This window comes from Fibroporia radiculosa (genome assembly GCF_000313525.1).
Source record: "Fibroporia radiculosa TFFH 294 genomic supercontigs, scaffold2149, whole genome shotgun sequence".
In the NCBI taxonomy this organism is placed as follows: domain Eukaryota; kingdom Fungi; phylum Basidiomycota; class Agaricomycetes; order Polyporales; family Fibroporiaceae; genus Fibroporia; species Fibroporia radiculosa.
This window is the reverse complement of record NW_012133338.1, coordinates 1-18,989: the sequence shown is the minus strand read 5'-3', so window position 1 is coordinate 18,989 and position 18,989 is coordinate 1. Positions and strand designations below refer to the sequence as shown.

The window sequence follows — 18,989 nt, the reverse complement described above, 5'->3', positions numbered from 1 at the left end:
TTTTTTTTTTGAATGTCTGGGACATTAAAAAAATGCGCATAAAGTGAATAGTTGAAATACTATAATAATGGGGAATCAACGATATGTGGCTGTGAACAATCAAAATCAAGAGATTTAATATCTACTGCATCTTTTTCAACCATTTCTTCAAGCTTGTCTGGCCCATAACCTCGACCGCTCTTTTCACATCAGCCCTATCAATGGCACATCGATACATGACGAATTCCTTTGCAATACTGTTCGACGGCGGGACGGTCGTCAAGAGCACTCGCATGGCCACCAAGCGGTCGAAAGCCTGCAAATAATTGACCGCTACTTCAGTATTCTAAGTCGCCCATCATGAATGTAACACTTACGCCGAAGAGAACCTCTCGGCTGCAACGGACCATACCGATGCTGCCTCCTTCAACCTGGACGGGCGCTGACTGTGACGTGCGCACTTGATCACGAAACGCCTCGTGGAGCATTTCAAACGTGAAGCTATCGTGACCTGACCTTTGCGCGTGCATGGCAGCAATGAGCAGGCATATCGCGGGATAAGACAGGGCTACGGATACAGAGTGTGAGCGACATTCTAAGAAAACAAGATGCAGGGCAACGAACAATTAAGAAAGGGAAATCGGGATGGACACCGCTGTGTAGGCACAGACTCCGCGAATTTGGTTGCAGAGAGAAAAGGGGACGTCGGGGACAATTCCAACACCATGGGTGTCTTGGATCGCTGTCAGACGGATATCATAGCAACGTTCCGAAGAACACATACCAAAATTCGGCGGAGCGTCTGAACGTCTCGCGTTAAAGCGAATGTCTCTTGCAGAACTTCAACAACTGCATTTTGCCTCAGAAAGTCGTCGACTGCGGAGACCCACAGCGGGCCCCATTCGTCATCGTCGTCAACATCTAGCGGTGTAGTCAGTATAGCACGAGCGAGTTCTGTCCAATATGACAGTCGTGCCGGACAAGCTGTTCTCAGCATCCGGCCTGAGAACCGGCTCTTGACCCGCTTCTCCAGCAGATTGATGGTATCCACGCGAGTCGTCACCCCGACCACCGCAAGTCCCTTGTGCCCCTTTCCCACTCTACAGCTTTGCGCGGTGTCAAGAAGACAGTATAGGAGCGACTGGCGTGCATGTGTAGCGAATTGGTCGAACGCGTCTATAACGACAATCGTCGCACGCGGCAGAGTTGGCACCATGGAGATGAGTGCCAGCAAGTGCGCAGGTGCTGGCAATGCAATGGCATTCGCAGTGGCATCTGGCGAATCAAGAAAGGGATTCTCCGGGTCCGTAAACGCGCCGTGGACTTCAGCCTCTTCTTCTGCAGGTAAGAACGAGCTACCGGTCTGCTGTGTGAGCTGCCGTGCAATCTCACGTATTGCTTGCCGGTCGTTCTGCTGCGCATGTCCCGACAAACGAATGACGATTGGGTTCTCGGGAACAGAAATTATAGCTTGTTCTATTAACTGTGCACCTCAGCCTGAGCAAGAAGTCACTGAATTCTGAAACACTTACTCTGCTTTTACCGCTTCCACGAGGGCCGATTAGTAGACAGCTATTTCCTTCCCCTCGGACTACTGTACCATTGAGGAGATTGGACAATTGCTCCAAGGCAATGTTGTTGGTTGGAGGACCATCTTCATCTACGGTCACCGGTGTCTCGATATCAGGGATATCACGAAGCGACCTTAAAATAGCGCATTGTTGCGCGCGAAGAGAAGGATGGAGATGAGGAGGGAGCTCTCGTATAGGCCGACTCGGAGAAACAAGTGAATCGGCAGCAAGTCTTCGTTTAGACGGAGAATGCGTCGGGGTAGTCGCGGATCGCGCAGTTTTCTTGGGCGAGACCGGAGGAGACGCAGGTTCTGAGATAAACGGTAGAGGGATGGATACAGGAATTTTACTCGGACTTGGGGAGGCAGGCGCGGTTTGAGCAAGCCGGCGTTTTACAGGCGATACTGGTCGTTTGATAGGAGATGGACTTGGTGGCTGAATGGGCGTATTGAGCAATTCGTGTATCCCGAGTCGATGTCTTCCAGGACGAGGCGTAGGAGACCCGGCGAGGAGACCCTTTGAAGGAGTGACAATCTCAACGCATTGCAAGAATGTACGGGGCGTGGCTATTCGCAATGCAGTCCCTCGAGGGGGTGTGATAGGCGGAGCAACTCGTTTCTTGGACGGCTTGAGAAGCAATTCATCTGGCTCGTCAAAATGGGCGCGATTGCCTCTCCGGTTAGTTGTGATAGGACTAGGGAGCTGAATCCGCGAAGTACTCGGCTCCCCCGGACGCGGCGTTTCTGGTGCATTGTGTCTTACCCGCGTATTTCGAGTTCGTGGATGTGTCTCAGCCTCCGCCACTTGTGTATCTGCTCCTTGCTCGGACTCAGAACCAGACTCTAATGACGTACCGACGCGTTTCCGAGTCGATCGTCGAGTGGCTACTAGGTCTTGTGTATTGCGCACAATCTTGCTGGATCGCGTGGCAGGTTCAGCCATAGCTGACGCTTTTCGTTTCGGAGGCATGGCGAAGATCAATAATTCAGGGGAATGGTGCACGAGGAACGAAGACAGAAAAGCATTGAGGCCGTCGCCCGAATTTTGGTATGACGAACTGTGGCCGCCCCGTGATCTGACGCGTCTCGTCACATCGCGACGCGATTCTGTCACATCACGGCTTCTTGAGCTGAGCCCGAATGTCATCTTATCCTCTGTCCTTCAAGGGCTCAGGTGAGGCTCAATGAACTCATATCGGCTCTCATAGCAGACACTACTGTAAGCATCTTTTGGGAACGAACTTACGATACGATGGGAATCACAGGGTAGGACATCTCTCTCAGGCATTTTGTTTTCGACCCACACTGCACTACTAGACTTGCAAGATGGATCAATGCGCCAACCACTGGCGTTGAGCTCATTCGCCAAAACATCATGTTAAATCACCAAGTATGTTGATTCTCTTGGAATGTGTCGTTTACCTCACCTAAGACCAGGGTGTCCTTCGTGGCAGATGGCAGCTCAGCCTTGGCTCGTACCGTTCGACTCTGGGCAACATTGGGGGTATGCAGATCCCTGAACGTCCCATGTATACATTAACCATGAACGGTGCGTACGTTTCCGAGTTTGCGAAAAAAATATTTACACCGGCATCGCAGAGAACGTTTTCATTGTGCTGGAAGATCCTGCCGCCCCGACCAGGGCTGAAATCGCTCTACCAATGCCGGACGTTCCTCTTGGCAGTCAACCGCAGGCGCCGCCTGCGCCTTCGCACTACAGGAACACGTTGGTGACTGTAAGCCCCCCGGGTGCCCTTGAACAGCTGCTGTCACAACTCCGCGCACGTTGGGTTTCCGTACGACAGCCAAACACTTCCAATAGTGGCCAGAAAGGTCAAGGAGCCGTCGTCCAGCAACTTACTGTCGATGGCCTCATATTTTCCATTGGCAATGACTGGCTTGTTCGCTTCGGACACGTTATCCTCGCTGGTGGTGCGGTACGGGGGATGCTAATTGAGGTGCGTATACTAGTTGGTAAGCAGTCTAGAGTGCGGCCGACCTTTGGTTGTAGGCGGAGTATCTTCCATTGCCCGTACTTCATACAGAAACGGTAGATGGTTCTTCTGAGCTTTTGTCAAATCTCTTGGCCTCCATGCTCCCGATGATTCCAGACGCAAAGATTGTAGGCGTCACTGTCTCTGACGCGGTCTGGGAAGAGGTTCTCGGAGATATAGACGATGGGTTGGAGCAGGTTAAAGAGGTATCAGCAGGCCAAGGTTCGGATGAGGATGATGTTTTTGTATCTCCGGATGATCTGCCGTCTTCGCAGAACGAGGACTGGGTGGGAGTGGATAGAGATCGGAGATCTGCGTACTTGATTATAGGTGCATTGAAACAAGAGGGATTGCTGTAGTTCCAGTCCGAGTGCCACCTCTGAGCTTTAGCTCACAGACTGCCCCCGCTGAATGAATTCCAAGTTTTTGTCGCACATTAGTATCATGCGGTGGTAAGACTGTACCTCATGCCTGAACGTTGGACTCACGGCCGAGTCACCTGGGCGCCAACGGGGTCTTCTTTTATGTGAATACGACTGCGAAGAATGTGCATGCCTCCCAGTTTGTCGTGCTCTCACCGTTCGGCATTGGATTGATTGGTACATCTCCCACCAGCTGGCTGCCACTTGCTTTCTCTTGCCCACTGTCTATAGCTGGGATGCTTCGCGGCTGCAAACCTGGTCGTAGCCTCAAATTCGCAAAGCATGTGCACCTTCCACAGCGCTCCGCTGTCCGCACGCTTTCGACAGCTTTACATTTCTATCAAAACAGACAGTTGGAATTATATGCGACGAAGGAGGCTCAGAGATTGACTCTCAGGCAGCTGGTACCCCTTTCGCACCAGTCACACGTCGTTCGTCTCAGGTTTCCACACGCAGGTTTTCTTTGGGCGCTCCATGAATGAGGACCGTCTTATCAGAGTACGCTCATGGCCCCGTACCTGAACCCTTCTACAATAGTTGCTGTTTTACATTTGTAGAGCGCAAATTATGTCCGGACTGAATTGCCGGTACGCATCGCGCATAGACTGCGGGATATGCAAGCCCTTCCTTATGTAGTGGTCAACCAAGAAGGTGTAGCTGCAGTTTACGAGGTATGTGCATCCTCAGATCTCAAATATCAACCACGAATTCAGGAAAAATGACTAGGCATATTGGGCGGCATTTGACAAGTGCGTAGGCTGTCGTATAATGTTTAGGTAACTAAAACCGGGTTTCTAGATTCAGGCGGTATCCTCCGATCAGCACACTTGAGGAGAATGATGCATTCTGCGGATTCGTTCGCTCTCTGCTAGATGAACAGTTGGTTATTCTTTCCAAATTGCATCTATCTTGACTTAGCTGCACTTTCTTCAGTAAGGCAGTCATTCCGAACTTGTCGCTCGGTCTCTCCTTGTCTTCTCCCTACCTTGACCCTGACCGCCTAGATCCATTTATGCACCGAATGCTTGTCTCACGAATATCACGACGAGTTCTTGCCGAGCACCACATAGCGCTGTCGAAGCATCTCGCGGCCAAACGAAAAGGGCACACAGTCCCTGACGATCGTGTTGGTGTCATTCACCTGGGGCTTTGTGTCAAGGATAGCATAGAAAAATGTGCCAGATTTCTTCGCAGGCGGCCATTCGATGTGGACCAAGACTGCGTTCAGGATGTTGTTCAGGATGTTGCATGGTCAGACGTTATTATAGATGGCCATATGGACACGAAGTTCTCCTATATACAAGCACATCTTGAGTAAATGCCTTTTGTCTTCATTGTGCCGAGCTTACTTTATCCCGTTGTAGGTACATTGTCTTTGAGTTACTGAAGAATGTGAGTTTGACCGATGTTGCGAGGTGTGCTCACATAAGTCTTGTAACTAGTCGTTCCGCGCCACTCGACTACGACATCCGAAAAATCGCCAGCTGCCCCCTATTCGCGCTACTATTGTTGCAGGTGATAATGATGTGACCATCCGCATTTCGGACCAAGGTGTGTTGTCTTATTAATCGGGAGAGCATGTTCAAACGACTTTCAATAGGCGGAGGACTCCTTACACCTGGGATCAAGCACCCTTCTGACCTGTTCTCGTTCTCGCATGTTCGAAATCCTGCCCGTTTGGACGTGTCTCGCCTAGGGGCCCTCCGGATAGTCAGCTCGAGTGGCCGTGGCATGACCGCTACGGTCGACGAACAGCTGGATGTTATGCGAAATAGCACGGAAGTTGAAGATCCCCAACAAAATGCAGGCGTGAGCCCACATCCCAGGATCGGAATTGGGCTCCCAATGAGCAATATTTTTGCGACGTACGAATGAACGGACTTGTCGTGTGAGGGCTCATGAATCTGACGATCGCGTAGATATTTTGGTGGCTCGCTAGAGCTTGTCAGTCTAGATGGTTACGGTCAGTGGATACGAGTCCTGAGGATAATCATACACACGCTGACATGGTAACAAAGGGACTGATGTATATCTCAGGCTGCCCAAATTGGTGCGTCTCACAATGAGGGTATGTTTAGGCGACACTTAAATCTGGATTGTTTTAGGGTACTAGCCTAGAAGGAATCGAGTTATAATACTGGAGCGGTCGTTGCTGTAGCACATAGGCTGCCCAGATATGATGTATGGATCTGGATGTTAATGACGATGCCGGGCCTATGCTCGTCTCTCGATGTTCGCATCATGTTTCCCAATCTGTTTGAGAAATATTCTCGCCGCCCATGTTTATAACTCATACGGCGCAGAATATCCGAAGTTGAAGGTGGGGTCGACAGAGATGAAGAATTAGTGTATCGTTGTGCCAGTTACCCACGGCGGGAGCATTCTTACCATCTTGGATCGCAACGAGCCGATCAGTCACGTGCACAGGCTATAACCTAGAATGAGCGCTAAGCTACAGCAGTTTCGTTTTGCAGCTTGCGTTCCGCCCCAATGGCAACCAACTCATCTGCCAGCTCGCAAGCCCCCTCGCGCCCCTCCTTGCAGGGCTCACAGTCCTCCTCCAGCATCTCCAGCGCACAGTCGTCTGGCTCGAGCAACAAGCCAGCGGACTATGTCTACTTCGAACGAACAACTGCCGGGTTCTCGGATGATGCGGTGCCTCGTGCAAAGACCGCACAGCTGAAACTAGAACATTTCTACAAGGTTGCTGTAGATGCTGCAATCGAACGTAACACAAGGTGTGTGTACTGATTAGTGTGCAGCAATGGTCGTAGTGACCATTGGTCCAAGACGCGTCGAGCTAGAACGGAAGTTGGCTGCCGAAACAACCATGACCGATGAACGTAAACAGCGCCAGCTTCAGCAATTGGGAAAGCGAGAGTCTGCGTTCTTGCGGCTACGGAGAACGAGACTTGGCCTCGATGATTTCAGGACAGTGAAGGTTATCGGGAAGGGTGCCTTCGGAGAGGTATGGCTCATCGGCTAGCGCCGTTCTGCGCGCTGTGATCCATGATCCGACAGACCCCCACAGGTTCGCGTGGTGCAAAAGACAGATACAGGTAAAATATATGCGATGAAGACCCTCCGGAAGGATGAGATGTTGAAGAAAGATCAGGTATGTCACTGAGATTACCGTCTGTCATATCGGGACTCAACTACGTGATAGCTTGCACATGTACGCGCGGAGCGCGATGTCCTTGCGGAGTCAAATTCGCCATGGGTCGTCCAGCTTTATTATTCGTTCCAAGATTCCGCATACCTCTACCTTATCATGGAGTTCCTTCCTGGAGGTGATCTTATGACTATGCTGATCAAGTACGATACCTTCTCGGAAGACGTCACGCGCTTCTACATAGCAGAATGTGTACTTGCCATAGAGGCTGTGCATTCATTAGGATTCATTCATCGGTACGTCGATATCGGGTTCGCTTAGCATACTAACTCACAACGTATTGCTCGCAGTGATATCAAACCAGACAACATTCTCATAGACAAAGACGGCCACATCAAGTTGTCCGACTTCGGACTCTCTACGGGGTTCCATAAACAGCACGATTCAAGCTACTATCAACGCTTACTGGACTCCGCTAATGGTGTCGCATCACCCACTACAGCAGCGCGCAACAGTGTGATGGTGAACGCAATCCATTTGACCATGTCCAGCAAAGACCAAATCGCAACGTGGAAAGCAAACCGCCGGAAGCTCGTGCGTCTTCTCATCCTTTGTTTCGTACTACATTGCTGAGATACCCACTATCATGTTTGTCGATGATCCCAATGAACCAGGCATACTCGACTGTCGGTACGCCGGATTATATTGCACCGGAAATCTTCCTGCAGAAGGGCTACGGCAACGAGTGCGATTGGTGGTCGCTCGGTGCAATCATGTTCGAGTGTCTCGTCGGGTACCCGCCCTTCTGCTCAGAGTCGACGCACGAGACGTATCACAAGATCCTCCAGTGGCCAAATTATCTTATGTTCCCCGACGACGTGCACCTCAGCCGGGAGGCAGAAGACTTGATCAGAAGGTATGTGTAGCGGAGAACGTGCCGCTAAGCGACCCTCAGCTCACTGGTCTCTAGATTGATAACATCGCCCGATCGTCGGTTGGCCGTAGAACAGATCAAGCACCATCCGTTCTTCTATGGAGTGAGCTGGACAGGTATTAGGAACATCGAGGCACCGTTCATCCCCCGCCTACGGTCTATCACGGATACATCATACTTCCCGACAGAAGAGTTGGAGCAAGTTCCAGAGGAACCCGTCGGTGCCGATACTACAGGCGCGAGCAAGGATCTTGCGTTCTTAGGGTATGTTTATTGTATTGATCACAATTAGGTTGCGATGGCTAATGGCTAAATTTCTTCTACAGATACACGTTCAAACGATTCGCGATTTCCTCTCAGGGTTTCTGATGTTTTCGGTTTCTGGCGGTTTTGCGTTCGTTGGCCCGCGGGATAGCGTCAACCTGTGTAATATATAGCTTCACGCACATTCGCTCATGCAATATCACGACATCCACGAAGCGAAACTTCGCAACGGAGGGAGCAGATCAGAACATGCACATCATTAAAGCAATTACAAAGTCCGTGAAAAATTGATACCAGTACAGCATTTGCAGCACAATTGTCCTACTAGTTCTCATTGCTACAATAGAATCCTGTCTAACAATTGTGGATACTTTACATTAAACGACCGTGTCCTATACACATCCTTTACTATGTCCGCAATTGCGGTTTCATCTGCAATCAAGGTAAGCTGCTAATATTTAGATACGACAAGACTGAACGTACCATTTCAACAAAAATGGGGAGTAACTGTGGAATGTGATGTAGCTCAGGCGGTTTGATCGCAGCAGATTTCTTCTTCTGCAACGACTTGGGCTTGGGAGGCGATCCTTGTCGCGGGGGTGCGGACTTGGGCGATGAACGTGGTGGAGAAGGTTGTGCTTTGCCCACTTCCATAGAGCGAGAGTGACGTAAGTTCATGGAAGGACGGTCTGCAGGAGGGTCTGGCAAAGGCTTCTCGCTCCGGCGCGGAGGATCCGGTGGCGGGCGACGTGCATGCGGAGAGTGAGCTATCGTATGAGAGCGCTTCACCGACGCTGGAGACGTTGGTAGACGAGGCGTAGTTTCCCTTTCAACAAATTCGCCTTGCCCGCTGCCGCCACTCGCAGTGTCGTCAGACTCACTGTCGGAATATTCCCCGGTTGAGTCGCTATCATCGTCCGAGTCGGTCTCCTCAGCGGCGAGGTCGTCCGCACCGCCTTGAATCAGCTCGCCGAAACTCAGATCCTTGACAATCCCATTCACCATATCGGCCGCGATCTCGTCTTCTGCGTCGGCATCACTCATGCCCTGTGTTCTTCCAAATCGCCTGCGAACTTTGTCCTCATACGCCACTTTGAGCTTGTAGTGGTATAAAGCGATCGCATCCACTTCTTTCAGGATCTCCTCCCGCTCTTTCCCAGTATGAGGCAGGATAAACTCCATGCTAATGCGATCGCCAACGCCATCGCGCATGAGAGTGAGGAAGAGTTCAATCCATCGCATAAGGTTGGTGAAAAGGCCTTCGCCCTTTGAGTGCACCTTGTGAACGAAATTATAGAACGACTGCTCGTGTCGTTTGATGAGATCAATGAAGATCTGTACAGTCTTCGCGGGATCCTGCTGGCTCACTTCGTGAAAAAAAAACCCCCGCGTAAGTGATCTCCACGTCTATAATGAGTGTCGACTGATATACGCACGATCTTCTGACGCTTCCACGGTGCGGATTAAATCATTTATGAAATTCTGGAGATCGCCCAAGGAGTCCGCTATACTGGCCGCTCGATATACCTGAGCCAGCGGTGCATAAAATATGGTAATAATATCTTTCAATAAATCTGCGGTGGTGCCCTTCGAGTATATCATGTACATCAATATGCATGGCCAATTAGAAATCTGGTCAACTTACCTCAAAAATCAGCTCGATCAGCTGTTCCCTATCTCTCAAGCGCGAGTACAACTTCGCCAGTACGTCGAGATCTTCGAACAGCCACGCTTCCTCGCTCTGAGGACCTGAGTCGTCATCCGAGTCTTGAAGAGACTCTAGGTATCGGAGATACTCTTTGTGTGCCCGGTGCGCGTACATGACACGCTGAATCTGAGCACGAGAAAGCACGGGCGCCTCGCCTGAGCGCAGGACGATCGCGAATATATGCAAGTTCTCTGCAGCTAACAATCACACACACTTCAGAAAGCCCTTGTAAATAAATCATCGAACAACACACCAGCATCCGCTTTGTATACTGATTGTATCTCACGGGGTGCGTAAACAAATTGACGGATCTTCTCGCATATTATAGGATCGTCGATCTTCTCCTTCACATGGTCGACGTCTTCCTCAATTGCTTTGACTTCTTCGACAAGTGATCCTGTGAACATTCTGTGAAGGTATTAACATGAAAATTATCGTGTCAATCGGAGGCTATACCTTTGTAACAGACTGCGCCCTCCAAAAGGCGTTGCGAGGAATAGATCCAGAACGCCTGTCCACAAACGACGAATGCAGATACTACTGAGCATGACCGGGAGAAGTGAACTATATGACTTACCACGGATCATAGCCATGGGATTGCTGATTTTGAGTATAGTTTTGAGCATGAAGTAGGGCATAAGCCCATGTATGCGCTTTAACCCAGCGAAACTCTCGGATGCACTGTCCGCGGCAACGAACTGGTGGAACACAGTGGATGCGAGGCTACCGGATGAAATGTCTTTGTCAGTTTGAGATTACTACTGCAGACTCTTGCATGTGTGGCGACGTACGAAATGCGCGCCCACTCAACAACAGCTTGGTAGTTCGGAGGAAGTTTGCGGATGTCTTCTGTCACTTTGATGGTGGCGAATATATGCGTAAGCCCATCTGCGTGCGGACAGTACACATTAGAAGATTCGCCTATGAGTGAATATTTCACATGTTTTCGCACTGACCTTTAGCAAATAGCTCGCCCTTGACGCTTCGGGCAGCATTACGCAAACCATCCACCCGCGCAGCAATTTCCTTAGCGAACCGCTTGCGTCCATCATCCCTTACTTTATCCGCCTCCTCTCGCCTCTTGGTATCTTCAAGCTCTTCTGGTTTAAGTGTCGTTGGTGCGGACAGGAGGAAGGAGCGCAAAACAGGAGATGAAGCAAGCGTGGGCAATGTGAGAAGCGTGTGTAAGTATGCGCGTAACGTAAGCCTGTTCTTTTCTCGGGCAAGCCGAGACGCGCCACTCGTGTATGTCTGACCGTTCGTAGAGCCGAATGACATATTCGGCGAAGTCGGACTCATCGTGCCCAGTGATGAGAACGAGTCTCCGCTTTCATTCCTCCCTGCGACGTATATGCCCGGCATGGGGCTCGTAGGCTGAGAATGAGGAGGAGACGTGCTCAGATTTACAGTGGAACGATCCTTCGCCGGCGGTGAGGGTATTGACTCTTCCGGGTGCATCTTCCGCAACTCCGCCGCAAGCGTCTTGAAATCACCGTACCGCCGCGACACAAAGACATCCTTCTGGTGTGATCGTCGGGTGCGGATGATGAATTCCTATCATGAAACAGGGATGAGCGTAGAAAGAGCTGTAAACACAGATACGCACTTCGTGTACCCGACTACGCATTCGCCCCTTCTGTTGTACCGTTCGCACGCAGACAATGTTGACTTCAAACATATTTCTTCCGCCCCGCTCTCGGGAAGCCCGCTTTTTTGCAAGCGTTTCTAACTTGTCGAGGTCTGCCTGGGATAGCCGGACCACTTCCTCCTCCTCGACGAGCCGTGTACCGCTTGTCATCAGCATCGCCGCATTCCGCTCGAACTTTGCCACAAGCTTATTGCGCGCAGCCTCCTCTGCATCTTCCTCTTCATCATCGAGGACAGATGTCGATGTAAGGTTTCGGGAAATGAGCGAGGAGAGGAAGGGCTGTAGCTTGTCAGGAAAAAAGTCTCGGGGTGCTGCGGCCAGAAAGGGAAAGGAAAGCACGAAGCGACGGAAACAGTAGCGCAGGAAAGGGAGCTCTATGTTTGGAGCATCCTTTGGTGGCGGGTTAAATGGCGATCCAAGGTAAGAGAACGGAGACACATTGTTTGTGGGTGCGGCAATGAGAGCGTCGACTTCACGCTCAAATTGCAAAGTGACGAGCTGCTTTTTCAGGTAATGTGTTCGAAGGGGAGTGAGGGTAGTCAGATCGGTTGTAGTAGATTCTTTAGTAGGCGATAAATGCTGTGCTTGCTCATCCGAAGGTGTATCGTCCGTAGGAACAGGGGCCGAGTAAGCAGCGGGAGACGAGAGGGGCGTCGCGAAAGCCTGATCGGGAGAGCCAGGGACGTCAATAGCGAGGAGAGGAGACTCTGTCCCGCCCTCTATCGAAGTGCTAGCCATTGACGGAACGATGAGCACAGTCAAAGCGAGAGCGATGAGCGGACAGAGGCCGACGATGAGCACGATAGGCCCGAGTTGGCGCTTACGACTATCCGCACGCTCGTGATGCGGGTCCGAGCCGGTCCGTGACGTCACAGCCGTTTTTCAATAAACGACCGGTTAAAAATGAATTCTCCCACTTTGGCAGGTGTAGTGTTAGATAGGCGCCCAAAGAATTGCCAGTGAGACGTCCGAATCATTCAGCTGCACCGCTCAGTTGGGGAACTGTGGTTTGCGCATTCTCCCTCGTCAGCGTGATACTTGTCACAATTTTCAGCCCGTTCTGTCTTGATGTCGACTGACTGGTCTCGTTGAACCAACCAATGTTCATTTGGGCGCTGCTTCTCATCGAACATGCATGGCTTGCGTACTTGCTGACGATCATGTCTGTAAGCGAACGACGGTAGAGAAATATAATTGTAGCAGCCGTACAACTAGCCTCGTGACGCGGGCGGAGTAGAGAAAGGCGGCCAGAAATGGAAGAAAAAGAGGGCGATCAGCGGAGAGGGAGACGATCGCGCGCGGGTAGCAGTCCGTATTCGCACAGTTATTGGCCTAGTTTGTCACTCACGGCACATACACCCGACCGCCCCGGTATGTCTTCCCGTTCTCATCCAACAGGCTTTTAAGACGGGCTGCAACGTCCCTTATACTGTCTCGTCCAGCCTCCATCTCCCGCCATTGCCCTGCCACCGTCCAACATTCCGAACATGCCTTGCTCGCCTCATTGACCGTGTCCAATTCCAATTCCCCCCGCTTATGCAACGCGACGACCAGGTCAATCAGCCGGCCGAATCCTATGCGCCAGCTTGACAACCCCCGCTCCGTGTCCATGGTTGTGTCGGTAATCAAATAGGAGGAAGACAGCCCAATGCACTGACGCAACAGTCGCTGGTCTATGGACCCTGCGGCGCGTGTCATGGACGGGAGTATTTGCAATACAAAGGCTCCATAGTCGGTCGCGGGCGAGCGGGTCGATGCTGAGCCCGATGTGGAGGCCGCAGGCTGAGAATACACTCAGCTCGATGCGATGCACAATGGGCAATGTGCCGCTTGACGTACCTGTGTGCGCACTCCGCTACCTGCCATTGAGTAAGCTATGCGTCGCCCGGATCGAGCGCGAGGTCGATCTGCTTCAAGCACCAGGAAATTGACATGAAGACGCATGTAGTTGAGAGCTTGCAGGACATGTGGGCGGTAAATGAGTCGCTCACCCTGGTAAGGACCAGCACCGCGCTGAGCCCGCAGTCAAATCTCCTAGAGCACCCGGTACGGATGTCGTGTAAGCTTATCAGCTCACTCACCCTCGCTCCGTATCCGTGAACAACCCCAATCTCCGGACTCCGGGCGCGCGGCGTTGGACGCCCATTCATCCATGGTCTCACGTGAGATAGACGCCTATCGCCAGCGCGCCCTGGCGTCTAAGCAGAACCACGCTCACGACGAGAAGCCGCGGGGGAAGACATGGCCTCTCTTCTCCTAAAATACATCTCGCCCCCGCAGGTGGACCTCTCGCCCGACTATGATGGGCTAGAATACCGATGGAAGGGATTGACTTTCCGACCAGCTTGTAGGCTTATTTCCTCATTATGTGCGGCCAAGGACTTATCTCCAATGTCATCCAGTCTTCCAGCTCGAGCCGTTTCTCCTGGCAGGAGTCGTTGTGTATGCTCTTTTATACATATGGGGGAAGAGGTCGAATGAGGCCCGGGTGACCAAATGGTGAGCATGATCCACGGGGGTATTATATATCCGGGTGCGTTAACATGAGTGCGTATATGCAGGTATGAGACACACCTGCCCATTCTTCAAGCCCAGTTCTCCAAACCGACCGCCCAGGATCTCATTCGAGGTATGTCACGGCCTGTCAGCATTGCTCCATAATACAGTGCTTGGGGAATATGTCGCTCGCATCTATACTAAACCTGTTCTGCCTCGCTTGGCCTTTGAGCAATCGACGTGAAGCTCTTTCTCTGACACTTTTTTTTTACCCAGATGGAAACTCTGATTGGTTCATATTTTCTACCGGACGTCGCGCGTTGACCTCGTTGCACACCACGTTCACCATTCGACCGAGGCACGATCTACTTCAGTATCTTTTCCAGGTGGGCCGAGGCCTCATTGAGCTCGACTACCAACCATACGACGAGGTCGAACTCGACTTCACCTTCAGGGACATGCCTGGCAAGGAGAACGCAGTTCCTGATTGCGTGTGGGCAATCGTAGCGAAGGACGAAATCAAGGGCATCAAGAGCAAGAGATGGGATTTGGTATGTCCAGATACCTCAGTATCGGGTTGTTTGTGACAACGCATCCTTCGTTACAGAGCTTTGCCAAGACGGCTGACCTGTCGAGCTTACCACCCTCGCTTACCGTCATGTCAGGTAAGCTGCGCCGCGCACCCAGGGATTGCTCCTAACCCGGACCAATGCAGAGTTCGCCGACGTCACCACCACCTTGCTCAAGCCCATCGGCTCGCTCGACCTGCCCGCGGTCCTTTCCAACCCCTCGATTCTGCCCTACTTCCGCTCTCTCTCGCTCACCGACCAGCCGCGCAGGCGCCCCGCGCTCCCTACGCCTGCCGCCGAGCGCACGAGGCATCTCATCCTTTCGCTCGCGCTCCCCCCGTCCTCGGACGCCGCTGCGACGATTCCGCTCTTGACTGCTGCGCTCCAGCTCGTCGATGTGATAGCCGGCGAGGGTAAGAATACTCTCCGTGGCGGGTTGAACACGCAACTGCGTCCGGAGACGCGAGTGAAACTCAAAAAGAAGCGTGAGGAAGTAGACAAGGAGATCAGAGACGACGCTGCGAAGGAGAAACGCGAGGAACAAGCGGAGGAGAAGGCTGCAGCGAAGAAGAAAGCCGAGCAGGAGAAGCTGTCCAGGCTGAGTGCTGCGGAGCAGAAAAAGGTGGGTTGTACAGAATGCTTTAAGTGGTGAGGTGAAACTAATCTCACCCGTTCTGCGTCGCAGGCTCTGGAGCGCGAGAAGAAGCGCGCAATGCGTAAAACACAGGGCAGAGTCAAGATGCGGTGATACATTGTTTATTTGCTTCGTCCTTGTGGCTGTCTTGGTTTACAACACAAAAGGGGGCACCATGGAGTGTAAAAATTCATTATGCCTAATGCTATATCGTTCACTGTTTCCAAGCTGTAGTGACAATATCGTTCGCCAGTTGGACATTCACAATATAGCACTTCGGCACTGTACAACGCTGTGGACCCACATCTTCAGAGCATTACGGAAGAGATGTAAACGAGAGAAGCTATGCGTGATGTAAGTAGAAGGCAGGAATAGACGTCAGGTAGAAAGCACCAAATGGATCTGCTAATACACTAAGTGAACGGAGGTAGATGCCTACAAGACACCGTAATGCACACAAGGAAAGCCGAAAATATAATGGCTCATAAGTGTCCGCTAGGTGCTTCGAAAGAATAGAGAGATATCATGAGAAGGAAGGAAAGTCGTGGCGTGTCGTGTCGTAAGGTTAAATGCGCAACAGAACATGTCAAATAAATACCAATATCAGTCCAAGAGACGAGGGATCGTAACATTCACCACCCTCGACCACGACAGGAGCGGTGGATGGGTAGCCATTCGTCTACAAGATACTTGGCCACTTGAGCCGCAAACCTTCTAGCCAGCGCACATACAATAGCTCGGCGATGGGGGATTTGCGCGGCGGAGAACCGGCGTCGGGGCGGTCTTCAGTGGTTGGGGTAGGAGAGGATGACGACGGCAAGCCGGAGATTTCCTCTTCTTCAGTGACGACGAGACCCTTTGCGGTCATCTCGCTCTTGCGGATGATCCGTCTGTGAGGGAAGAGTCCACGGGCCGTCTGAATATGCTGGCGCACCGCCGCGTTCCTAACAAACGGTAAGAACATACGAGGAAGGGTGCCATAGACGACGTACTCGTTTATGCCAGCAAGGAGGTCGAGGACAATATTGTACGCCAATTCGGGATTGACGTCTCTCAGCTCTTCGAAGCCCCTCGAGATCATACTTATTGATTCAATCTCTCGGGCATCCATATCATCTCGTGTCGTCTTTCGGACCAAGCATCAAAAATTATCAGAGGGTATCATAAGTAGGAGATAGAGTGCCTACCTTCGATAACAACGGCAACAAAACTTCGTCAATCAGTGATTTACCAGCCTTTACTGCTTCACTCGCAGCCTTTTTATGCTGCGATTTCACGCTTTGTGGAGAAGGGGGACTGGACGGACCACTGTCTTTGCTGCGCGTCGTTCCAACATACTCCGTCGACATCCGGAGGGACCTGATTGTGTCCACCTTCTTGACTGGCCTGATAGTGTCTATACCATTTCCCAGGTCAGCTTCTCCAAGTACAGTCCCGATGGCCATGTTATTCCGAGCTTGGAAAGAAGCTCGCCGTGTCGAGCGAACAGAGCCTGTGTATGCTGGAGGGGGCTCGGATGTCTCCTGCGGGGGGGTTTCAGGCGCTAGACTTCCTGCAGTTTCATCTGAAGCCTCATCCGTAAGTAATGATGGGGTGTTCTTCTCGTCCGTTGGCGACAACTGTCGAATGATAACCGTTGAGTGCGAGGCATCCACGTTCAAGCCAATTCCAGCACCACCCACTAGAGGAATGTCGCTCCCCCTCGTGGTCGCAGCAGCTGTGTCAAAAGATCCTTCGTTGTCGTACACAGACGGGTCATCGTCGTCATAGTCCTCTTCATCTGGGATCATCTCCGGGGGCATGATGTCCTTTGCCATGCTGCGCAAAGAACCCATCGCCGACGTTGACCGCATCGTGTCAAAACTCCAGTCACTCCGCAGCGTCCCGTCCCACACTCCGCTGTTACGCACTGTCGCCTGGTACATCTGTGGAGCCTTTCCAGGGGTGCGTGCCCGAAAGTCCTGGAAACGTTCGATCAATTCTGTCAAGTACGAGGTCTTCCGCGCACTCTTGATGAATCTGTGCTGCAGTAACTCCTTCGCCGTCGGCCTCTAAAGTGTGATCATTAGTGTCAACAACACCTCCCAGAATCTGAGTACGCACCGATGGAGGATCTTTCGTCAAACACTGCGCCACGAAATCCTTGAATGCGACAGAGAAGGCACCCTCCAAAACTGGAGGCTTTGCCTTCGGGATCAAAAATAAGACTCTCATCGGATGGTACTCGGCCAGCGGCGGTTCTCCTTTTGCCATCTCAATCGCTGTGATACCCAAGCTCCAGATGTCCGCCTTCGCGTCGTATCCCGCTTGCCTGATGACCTCGGGTGCCATCCAAAACGGCGTACCAACGAAGGTGTGCCGCAACGTGCTCGTCAACTGCGCCGCCACACCAAAATCCGCCAATTTCACCTTCCCTGATGCAGACAAAAGCACGTTGGCGGCTTTGATGTCTCGGTGAATTGTACCTTCGTCATGCATATACTCGAGGCCCTGCAGTAGCTCCTTGCAAATCACCGCGATATGCGCCTCGGAGAACACACCCGGTTTGAGGAGGTCCAAGCACGACCCCCCTGCGAGGTACTCCATCACAATCCACAGCTTGTACGCGACAACGAACGAGCCGTAATAACGCGTAACGTACTCCGAGTCGAATTGCGCCAGATTTGCGATTTCCTGCTGAATCTCTGAGATGTCGTCGTCCGAATCTTCCAGGTCTGCGGTCACCAGCCCTCAGTCTGATATAGGTTCTACGCCGGATACTCAGAGCCACTCACCAATTTGCTTGATAGCCACGATCTGCTTTGTCTCATTGTGCATTGCCTTGTACACCGTCCCGAAGCTGCCCGTCCCAAGCTTCTCGAGAAGGGTATACTGACTCGCTGGGTTGCTGCTCGGGATAGGACATGGCTCTTGAGTACGCTTGAGCTCGCGCGGAGATGGCGGCGGAGATTTAGTCAGCTGCCTGTGCTGTGAACCGTGTCCATTGTCAGAAATGCTCGACCTTCGGAGCAGACGGGAGTTGGAGACGACGCGCTGCATAGTGGGCAGCGCAGGGCGGGGAGGATCACAGCAATGCCAGTGGAGTGTGGTGCTCCTCTAGAGCGCACGTGGGTGTTCCATGAGGTGCATGGAGACAAAGAGGGAGGATGCAACTCGCATGACTTTATCTGCGGACACGCGCCGGACTAGAATCAAGCGGACATGAGGAATATTACACACCATGTTCATCAACGTCGTAGATTAGATTCGTAAACGGATACGGTTTTCTCTGGCAGATGGATGTGAAATGGATCCGTTCAAGGGTCAAACCGAGAGTCGCCGTGGACAAGGCGTGCTGGAGATCCGGCAGAGAAGTGATGGATTGCTACGAGACACGAGTAGTAGAGCCGAGGTTTCGTCGCCAGAGCAGCCGCAGTAGGGGTATTTAAATAAGCAGGCAACGACGAGCAAGTGCCAGTGAACGACGGGGACCGTGGCGATGACGGCGACGACGATAGGGAAGAGAGAGAAAGAGAAAGAGGAGAGGCGATGACGTGAAGACGGCGGGAACAAAGCTGGTGTATTTGACGTTCGGGCCGACGCGCCACCGGCCATGCGTGTCTGTGAGCGTTGCGGCCGTTGCTGCAGACTCGCGTTTCTGGCCAAAATAGCTTCCGCCG

At 52.0% G+C, this 18,989-nt stretch overlaps 7 protein-coding genes across 7 annotated transcripts; 3 read left to right on the top strand and 4 right to left on the bottom strand.

Moving 5' to 3' along the window:
• Positions 1-121: 121 nt before the first annotated feature.
• FIBRA_03634 (uncharacterized protein) lies at positions 122-2,519 on the bottom strand (the record flags this gene model as incomplete). Its single annotated transcript, XM_012325467.1, has 5 exons — positions 122-295; positions 357-547; positions 604-712; positions 764-1,462; positions 1,512-2,519. The coding sequence occupies 5 exons, from the start codon at positions 2,517-2,519 to the stop codon at positions 122-124; spliced, it is 2,181 nt and encodes a 726-aa protein (XP_012180857.1).
• A 405-nt stretch (positions 2,520-2,924) lies between these two features.
• On the top strand, positions 2,925-6,100 carry FIBRA_03633 (uncharacterized protein; the record flags this gene model as incomplete). The annotated part of the gene is made up of 15 exons (XM_012325466.1): positions 2,925-2,939; positions 2,987-3,098; positions 3,149-3,507; positions 3,561-3,830; positions 4,422-4,463; positions 4,523-4,636; positions 4,692-4,714; positions 4,764-4,844; positions 4,899-5,279; positions 5,330-5,357; positions 5,408-5,516; positions 5,566-5,830; positions 5,885-5,928; positions 5,984-6,015; positions 6,071-6,100. 15 exons carry the CDS (start codon positions 2,925-2,927, stop codon positions 6,098-6,100), a joined length of 1,905 nt encoding a protein of 634 aa, XP_012180856.1.
• Positions 6,101-6,455: 355 nt separating this feature from the next.
• Positions 6,456-8,380, top strand: FIBRA_03632 (uncharacterized protein; the record flags this gene model as incomplete). The annotated part of the gene is made up of 8 exons (XM_012325465.1): positions 6,456-6,703; positions 6,756-6,933; positions 6,997-7,080; positions 7,132-7,373; positions 7,428-7,671; positions 7,752-7,993; positions 8,048-8,275; positions 8,338-8,380. 8 exons carry the CDS (start codon positions 6,456-6,458, stop codon positions 8,378-8,380), a joined length of 1,509 nt encoding a protein of 502 aa, XP_012180855.1.
• A 303-nt stretch (positions 8,381-8,683) lies between these two features.
• FIBRA_03631 (uncharacterized protein) lies at positions 8,684-12,369 on the bottom strand (the record flags this gene model as incomplete). The annotated part of the gene is made up of 10 exons (XM_012325464.1): positions 8,684-8,707; positions 8,759-9,642; positions 9,712-9,862; positions 9,921-10,180; positions 10,237-10,391; positions 10,440-10,494; positions 10,561-10,706; positions 10,775-10,871; positions 10,940-11,537; positions 11,590-12,369. The coding sequence occupies 10 exons, from the start codon at positions 12,367-12,369 to the stop codon at positions 8,684-8,686; spliced, it is 3,150 nt and encodes a 1,049-aa protein (XP_012180854.1).
• A 606-nt stretch (positions 12,370-12,975) lies between these two features.
• On the bottom strand, positions 12,976-13,497 carry FIBRA_03630 (uncharacterized protein; the record flags this gene model as incomplete). Its single annotated transcript, XM_012325463.1, has 2 exons — positions 12,976-13,413; positions 13,471-13,497. The coding sequence occupies 2 exons, from the start codon at positions 13,495-13,497 to the stop codon at positions 12,976-12,978; spliced, it is 465 nt and encodes a 154-aa protein (XP_012180853.1).
• A 375-nt stretch (positions 13,498-13,872) lies between these two features.
• FIBRA_03629 (uncharacterized protein) lies at positions 13,873-15,444 on the top strand (the record flags this gene model as incomplete). Its single annotated transcript, XM_012325462.1, has 7 exons — positions 13,873-13,978; positions 14,034-14,130; positions 14,193-14,260; positions 14,404-14,678; positions 14,735-14,792; positions 14,843-15,318; positions 15,382-15,444. The coding sequence occupies 7 exons, from the start codon at positions 13,873-13,875 to the stop codon at positions 15,442-15,444; spliced, it is 1,143 nt and encodes a 380-aa protein (XP_012180852.1).
• Positions 15,445-16,009: 565 nt separating this feature from the next.
• Positions 16,010-18,369, bottom strand: FIBRA_03628 (uncharacterized protein; the record flags this gene model as incomplete). Its single annotated transcript, XM_012325461.1, has 5 exons — positions 16,010-16,274; positions 16,323-16,456; positions 16,518-17,381; positions 17,434-18,044; positions 18,105-18,369. 5 exons carry the CDS (start codon positions 18,367-18,369, stop codon positions 16,010-16,012), a joined length of 2,139 nt encoding a protein of 712 aa, XP_012180851.1.
• Positions 18,370-18,989: the final 620 nt, after the last annotated feature.